The 8,340-nt window shown below is 38.5% G+C and overlaps 1 protein-coding gene across 1 annotated transcript in view; it reads right to left on the reverse strand.

Annotated features, from left to right (window-relative positions):
- Positions 1-202: 202 nt before the first annotated feature.
- Positions 203-8,340, reverse strand: part of LOC123145717 (kinesin-like protein KIN-7D, chloroplastic) — a 12,344-nt gene continuing 4,206 nt past the window's right edge. The window contains exons 8-23 of the mRNA XM_044565194.1: positions 7,858-7,936; positions 6,635-6,702; positions 6,430-6,492; positions 6,189-6,293; positions 5,510-5,614; positions 5,286-5,393; positions 5,019-5,165; positions 4,662-4,844; positions 4,320-4,475; positions 3,938-4,159; positions 3,301-3,441; positions 3,086-3,211; positions 2,949-2,999; positions 2,396-2,443; positions 2,098-2,298; positions 203-1,101 (exon numbers count right to left, since the gene is read on the reverse strand). Of these exons, the coding sequence (XP_044421129.1) occupies positions 577-1,101; positions 2,098-2,298; positions 2,396-2,443; positions 2,949-2,999; positions 3,086-3,211; positions 3,301-3,441; positions 3,938-4,159; positions 4,320-4,475; positions 4,662-4,844; positions 5,019-5,165; positions 5,286-5,393; positions 5,510-5,614; positions 6,189-6,293; positions 6,430-6,492; positions 6,635-6,702; positions 7,858-7,936 (2,328 nt within the window). The 3' untranslated portion in view covers positions 203-576. The remainder of the gene's footprint in view (positions 1,102-2,097; positions 2,299-2,395; positions 2,444-2,948; positions 3,000-3,085; positions 3,212-3,300; positions 3,442-3,937; positions 4,160-4,319; positions 4,476-4,661; positions 4,845-5,018; positions 5,166-5,285; positions 5,394-5,509; positions 5,615-6,188; positions 6,294-6,429; positions 6,493-6,634; positions 6,703-7,857; positions 7,937-8,340) is intronic.

Genomic DNA, 8,340 nt, shown 5'->3' on the forward strand with positions numbered 1-8,340 from the left:
AATAATGGTGGACGTCGAAAAACTGAGTTTCAAAGACACGACGACAGTCTCAGGAATATGACCCTCCAGCTACACAATCAAACAAAATGGGGACAACAGATTGCCTTTAGGTGTCCAGAATTTTTCAGAACTGACATAGCACAACAAAACCAACATGGCATTTCCGAAAACAGGAGGTTATGCTTTGATCATACAACTATCCTTCAACAAAACCAACATGGCATTTTTCTATAATATACACATTCCAGTGATATTCTTCCAATCCAATTGCAGGACAAGCAGATGAAAAACAAGTTACTACGTTAGACATCTCAAATCTGGTACAGGCACCAGAGACGTTTCTCTTCATTACCACGACCATGTTCTAGGAATTGCAAAATCTCATTACAGCAATGGTAGGAAGCTCTCAGCAGTTGTTAGCACACCACTCTCCACTAGGCACTACTCACAAACTTTGATTAGCCCAAGAATATACAGGGGACGACACTAATTCACAAAGAAAACCGATCCAAACCACCAATCTTGCATACATACAGAAAAGCCCACACCCAAGCCAAACACGTGTTCGATTAGGGCTCAGGAGCCATTATATTTGGCCTCCAAATCCTCATGGTCATCATCCCCACGAGACTTCTTCAATTTTGCCACTAGAACCCACATGTTTGCAAGCTCACTCTCCAAGAAGGCCTCCTTTTGCTTTGATTCCTCGACTTTCCTTTGGAGTTCTGCTTCTTTTTGTTCATTCTCTGCAAGGATGATTTCTAACGCTCTCTCCCTCTCTTCTCTCGCATTGCCATCTCTTCTGCTTGCTGGTTCATTTCGTCTACTCATGCTCTCTCGCCTAGCAGTACCTCTTGGTCCATTGCTTACTCTGCGAGGGGTTGGACTTCTCTGCGATGTTAACTCGGAAGCAAGCTTCTCATTTTGGTTCATGAGTTTGGTCACTTCTTCTGACAACGCTTTCAATTCCACTCCTGCAGCCGAAGCCAAGCCTTTTGCATATGTACTTTCCTCTAATAGCTTCTGATTGCGAGCCTCGAGTTGAGCCTTGACTTCGGTGAGTTCATGTACCCTCTGCTTTAGCTCACCAAGCTCAAGTGACTGAAGATAGGGGGAAAAAAGGAAACAGTAGAACAAATAAGCAGACTTAATAAATGTTGATGGCATTTCTAAAATATACACTTAGGGAAGATAATTAAAAATACTACCCCCTCCGATCCATATTACTTGTTGCTCAAACGGACGTATCTAAACTTATTTCACTGCTAGATACATCCGTTTGTGTGACGAGTAATATGGATCGGAGGGAGTAGCATATTGCGGGGAGTACATCACAAAACTTGAAAGAGCAATTGCCTAGTTGCACAAATCAGTTTAATGAACACCTCATTGAACAAATCAGTTTAATGCAGACCTCACCGTGGGCACGAGGTCAAGACAGATTTTCACACTGATAAGAATGTTTGTTTTTGATATCTGCCTGTGTAGCTCAGAATCAGACCATTATTTATAGTAAATTCATTACAACAGGTTTCACTTATTGGGAATGAAGTGTGCACACATGTGATAAAATCCTTGGAGAGTTTAGTGTTAGCAACCCATTAATACGACAAGAAACCTAAGGAAATGTACAATGGTGTGATGTCAGTTATCTTGCCAGTTTTTGGCACATGTGAAGAGAAAGTGTGGCAATCTGTTGACGAAGCTTATTAAAAAAATGTTGGGCGATGGGATAACTCAGCCATAAGACTCAAGAAATAAAAGAGATAACAGTTATAGTAGTTAGTTGGTCTTTAGAGATATGGCTCAGGTACGAGACTCAAGAGATATAAGAGACAACAACTAATTGTCTTTAGTGTTGTCTCCGGATGATATAGATGAGTCTTAAGAGATAGCAGCTGTGTTACCTATGTAATTAATTTAAAGGCAAAATAAAAATAAAAATCGCGTTTGCTGAGCACAATGAAGTTCCAAAATATGGTAGAAGTAGGACCTGATGGTCAAAAGGAGAAGTTTCCGTTTCTAATTGATGAACTGGTTCATATCTCCTGGGCGTAATTATGAATAAAGTGCAAGCAAGGGCACAGCAAAGCAAACCTGCTGTTCCTTTTGCAGTTGTTCAGCAGAGATATCCCTGGAAACTGGTTTTTCTTGATCACTGTGTTGTTCTTCATGGTTTACTCCTGAACTATTCTGCATCATAATGCTATTTGACAGTGAATCCTTAGCTTGAAGAGCTTGGGAAAGATGTTCTTTAAGGCAAGCAACTGCCTCTTGTAATTCCATGCACTCAGTTGTCTGTAACACAATAAATTCAAATAAGTGGTATGAATTGATCGTCATAGTTATACTGTTGCACTTACAAGAAAAGGAAGCAAATTCTAGTACATCTAACCTTTTCCTGTAGCTGCTCTTGTATTACTCTGTTATCTGCTACCTTCACCTGTAATAAGAAACAACAAATCAGGCTTAGCGGCCAAGACTTGGTCTGACACACTCATATCATAGAAGAAGCTGTTCACAAAACTAGAAAAAAACTTGATCTGCACAGAACTGTATCTAGAGGTGCAATTTTAATCCACACAAAACTGAATATATATTGGGCCTAACAAACCTAACAAACCCGAATGGAGTTCATATTTTACCAAAATATTCATCAACTTGTGTTCTGACATGTTCTTAATTTTTGTTTCAGGAATCGAACTTACTACAACTCCACAATATTAGTATACTATAACAATTGGGGATAATATATTCCAAAGGGTACAACAAATGTTCTTCGTTTCTTTCATGCCTCCACCTTACTTACCCACAATATTAGCCTACTCAAGCAACTGAAAATGACAAACTATGAAGAGCAAAAAAGAAAAGAGCAGCAACAGGTGTGAATTAATACTAGTATATGGGACAACAACAAAAGGGCGGAGTACCATACACGATTTAAGTACCTCAAGTTCGAAAGATTTCTCATTAAGTTGCTCAAGTAGTTCCCCGTAAGACTGCAAAACAAATAAAACCATCATATTGGTACACGGAATGTTCAGAAAGGTATTAGTATAAGACCAAGATGATGATAGAATGTTACCGGTGAAAGATCTAACTTGTCAACCTTCACTTGACTATTTGACAAGGAATGAGGCATCTGTTTTTCCAAAGATGATATCTGCTGCTGCTTTGCCTTAATTTCGTCGCTGATCTTCTTCATTTTCATCTTCAAATGCCAAAAGATTGAGCTTCACGAGATGGAAAGCATGTAACAACTAACAATACACTAAATCTTAGGATCAGACAAGAGATTACCTGAATTTTCTCACTATTCAGGTTTCTTCCAGCTTCCTCGGTGAGGCGCTTTAGAACACTTGTATGAAGTGCAACCTCCCCTGATAGAATCTTTAATTGCTCTCTTAGTAAGTCAACATGGTCGATTGTTTTTGTGCTCGCCTGTGATCACACCACACATGAAAGAACGTCGTTAGACGCACCACAATGAACTGAAAATAAATAAGAGAACACTAATGACTAATCCCATGTGGTCCAAAATAGGTAGCTGTATCTTAGTTTAAGTGTTTAACAAATAACCGTTCAATTTAGAAACTATATTAGTCTTCTTCATAGATAGTAGCTGCTATGTAGTACAATGTTTTCCTGTAATATTTTGCTCTCGCAATATAAACTATTATCCATGCACAGAACTTGATTATTATTTTCTGAAATATGATATACTACATAAAAATGATTTTAGTAAGTATTAAGGAATTTCACGAAATAATTTGCCCCAATTTGAATGCTAATTGAGTACTCATCGCATGTCTGCATGTGACACTTTCAAAGTGAGACTATACTTTTGTGCATTGCACATATCAAATTTCATGCAGTGTGCAACTGGATATTTTCCACCTGATAAAACTTGGTCTTACTAAAAGATAATGCTTCCTACCAGAGATGCTTCTTCTCCAGTAAGACCATCAGAAGGAAAATCCCCATGGCCCATGCTCAGCATATCAGCTGATTCACTCTCATTAACCAACGAAGTTGATATTCTTGGTTCTGCAGGAAAATTCAGACTCTCCCCAATAGGTGTTGAAGGAGCAGTTGATTTAGTCAAACTGGACTTATCGCATTCTGAACTTGTTAGAGTAGAAGCTCCACCATCGCGTTTCTGGAAAAGAGAATAAGAAGAAAAAAAATGTACCGTGTGAATGGATTATTTTCTTGTTAAAAAAAAGATGGTTCTCTTTATTTTGATACCACTTGCATTTACACAAAAGAACAATTGAATATATGCAGGAACCATACACTGAAATGCCATATTTGCATACCCGAATTTTGAACCAGTTAAGAAGTCCTTTCCTGTTCTTTTTCTCCTCCTTCGAAGAGTCTTCAGGTGTCACACCAAATCCTTCGCCAGGAGTGAGTAATTCATTGCTTTCATTATCCAACATGATATCTCGCCTTCTGTACGGGAGGTAAGCCAGCTGCAGTTTTAGCAAGAGAATTTTAGATATATGAAGTTACCAAGATAATTGTAATTAAGTACTACCAACTCCATGTTTCTAGAAACTGGATCTGTCCATTGATTCTCCAAAGTATAACATACCAGCAACCAAAGAAAACTAATATATATAAAAAATGCCTGCCATCATATATATCTATAACCTGACCTCCTCTTCCCCAAAAGAGTGTCTCCTTCTTGGCCCAGGATGTGGAGAAAATCTAGAAGTCGGAGTTGCCTTTGTGGAAACAAGGATAAGTTTTGTGAGCCGCTGTATCCTTGCAAGCAAAGCAGATTTAGCTTCCTCTTCTTGTTCAAGTCTTGATTGCAACTTGACGTTACCATCTTCTAGCTTTTCATATGATGAACAGACCATAGTTAGGAGGATACACCAACAAAAGAGAGCGTTATATAGTTCAAAATTACGCTGATTCTACACAATGCTTCAAGACACAAGAACGGCTCAAGATAAGATATCATATATAGAGTCAAGGACAAATTCAGCAACAATAAAACAGTTTTTCACCTTCTGCTTCCAAAGGATCATATTATCGTCTTCGGCATCTTTTAACGGAGTTCCAGTAATTATACCCATTTTCAGCTGTTCTAGCTCTTCCTTTAATCTGCGAATCTCATTCTGGTATTTCTTTATCAAAGATTTTTCATCAATTATCTGTAGATCATAAAGACAGATGCAGAAGAACATTTCAGAATGCAGAAGTACCTCAGAATTATAACTTGAAAAAAAAACACTGGCTTTAGAATTACAGGTAAGCAACTAATCATGACTTACCTTGTTTTGTGATGCTTGGACCTCAATGCGCTTTGCACGGTGGGCAAATTTTAGTGTGTTGTGGGTCTCTTCGGAGTTGCTTGATGCCGGGGTCACTGTGCAAATTAGCTGCAACGAAATGATGTGGTTAGTATGTCACAAATCCAAATAACATTACATCTCGAATTAAAATCATAATCACATTAATTATAACCAGTGTGCCAAGTGGACAAGAAACAACTCACTGAAACGCGCCCTTGTCCACTCAAGGATGACTGAAGTAGCCGTGTTAATTTTGAATCTCGAAACGGAATATGTGTAGCTTTTCCATCAGTCAGTTTTGATATCACCTGAAAAAGAAACAGGGTGATTGTTCTGTTGTTCAAGAAGAAAAATTCCCAGTTCATGACAACTCGGACACCAAAACTTACAAATTGAGATAACAAACAAAAGCGCAAAACTAAAGCATGTTCCTTGACCAGATTGTTCACAGTTAAAAGATAAAAGCTAATAGCAAGTTAAATCCTTGATGAAAGTCAAAACAGTGAAGTGTTTGGACGTCAATCACTGAGTAAACATGGGTTCGCCTAAATCGAAGACAGACAAGCGACACACAGAAAACGCCAGCGAAGAAAAATATAGATTTGTAGTCAAGTGATAAACAATGCCATGCATACATCTGAAGAATTCCGATCTTCCAGATTATGAATTTCATGTATCAGGATTTAGCACGTTATGATGCAGATAATAAACTCATTTAACTGCATGTTCCACATGAGCATGAAGTCAAGAGCACAGCAGAATAGCAGATAACATTGTAACATGTTTGGTAGTAGAATGAATAAAGCACAAGGCAAGGCAATGCAAAGATATCAGAATCTTATGACGTATAACCAGGTACTTAGTAGCGTTAATGAGCCTTACAGTTCCAAGAGTTAGCAAGCTTTTATTGATGTAAGATCCTTCCTTCCGGCGTACTCCAGTTGTTTCTGCCCTTGAGCTCTCTGAACCTGCCAGGTCGATGAGGTTCTACAAAAAAGGAGAGACAATTGAAGAATCAATATATACTCTGGCAGCATGGATCAAGACATGCTAAATGCAAAGAAAAAAAACAAAGAAGTCGGTAAATTTTAGAAATACGAAAAACAGCAGGATCCAAACCCACCAGCTGTGAGAAGGTGACTGCTTCCCCTTCATTAGAGTCGCCATAAGAGCTGCTCTCTATTGTCTGTCATATAACAAGGAAAAACCTAAGGAGCATTTCCAGACATCAAGTGAAGCTCTTTCACTAATATAAAAGTACATGTTGCAGATCGGTAAATGGTAGCCTTGCATACTACAAACATATAAAAAAAATCACGCCTCATTACCAGTGTAAAAATTGTATGACTTCTACTACTTAGTAGATTGAAGTTAGTGGATCCAACATGTCTATGCTCTGCATTAAAATGAACACACTGATTAGCAAATAAACCGAATATGCTGGCTAAGGGCACATATAACAAACACATCTGCACCACTGGAAAGTCAAAGTGGATACATTTTATAAAGTGAGAAATAGAGATACTACCACAAACGAGTGTACTCAGGGGAATGCAATCTCAACATAATATATATCTTGTACGTATATCACTACAAAAGACAAGCATTTGGTGAACTAAAACCAGCTTTTTAACTTTTCTGTAATGCCGAAATTGTCTTTCTACAACTCTGTTAGTCAGCTGCTGGAAAGGCCAGTGATCCAGAATACAGTCAATGGCGAGCCGCTACATTGTCCTCTGACTCTTATCCAAAGGGTGTGCAGTTGAGAGGCTCTGCATCATCCATCATGTAAGACAGCCAAAGGTTTATCCAAAGGGTGTGCAGTACTTGACTAGTCATACTGCACGACCCACGGGTGCAGTATGATTTAAACCAGCAGCGAGTAGGGAGTAACCAAAGTATACGTCATCGTCAGCAGTATCAACAGCTCAAATGGTATTTCTCTAGTAAGTACTTACAATTATTAAGAGATTATGATCAGTTTCAGAACTTCGAGCTACTTGTCTAGTCCTTTCTTAAGAAAACTGAAAAGGTGTGTGAACTTTTCAGCCACATCACTGACATTGCTGCCACAAGTTCTGTTTATTTATCTGTTTCTGGCCATTGTTCTTCCACTTTTAGCATTCTTTTTTGTGGAAGTTATTTTATCCTAACGGTGGAGTTTATTTGTGACTGTCGTTTGTTTACTCATTGCAGTGATGTGGCAGACATGTGCCATTCACGTCACCCAAAACGTTCATGAAACCACCCGAGGGTGAAAAGTGAACAGTGTCAATAGTGCAAGTTTACAACGGTTTTAGAGTTTATGCTTAAAAGGTGAACTTCTGCTAGAGTTCAAGGTTGAGAAATACACATTTTCCTTTTTTTGGTGGTCTCAATCTTCTAACTTTGTCAGAGAATAATCCATGAGATAAGATCTCAATAAATGGACATGTCATCCTCATTACTACTACTAGAGAGCCAAATGTTCGACCATGGCAAGTTGGCAACACAACAATAGATCCACAGGTGGACCAAAAAACGCAGACAATTATATCATTACAGAAGTTACCTTCTCCAGCTGCAATTAGGGACAGAGCATGTGCAGGAGATAATACCACTTCTTCTTTGATACCCTCGACAAACGTTCCCTGAGAAGTTAATGCGGGCCGAGGAACTATCAGTTCATTGTACAGAATAATAAGTTGCATTCATCCTAAGTGCCTATCAAGGTCAGGATTGAACTTCTAGGCATGTTACTCTAAGAATATGAACTTCTCCACAAATAAAGACATCTGGAATTGTACCCATCACTACACTGGAAAATGTATCCATGACTAGTACCATACATATCATAACTTGTAATGAAATGTTTTTATTGACCAAACCATACAAACTGCAAGCCTTTTGCAACCTTTGAAGGGCATGATATAACATTACTTCAGGCATGAATATTATGGGTATGTTTGGTGGTGCTGGAAATTGTCCACTCCTTCCGATCCATATTAATTGTCGCTGATGTAGTACAATACTAAATCAGCGTCAATTATGAATC

The sequence above is a fragment of the Triticum aestivum genome, chromosome 6D, assembly GCF_018294505.1.
Source record: "Triticum aestivum cultivar Chinese Spring chromosome 6D, IWGSC CS RefSeq v2.1, whole genome shotgun sequence".
Lineage (NCBI taxonomy): Eukaryota > Viridiplantae > Streptophyta > Magnoliopsida > Poales > Poaceae > Triticum > Triticum aestivum.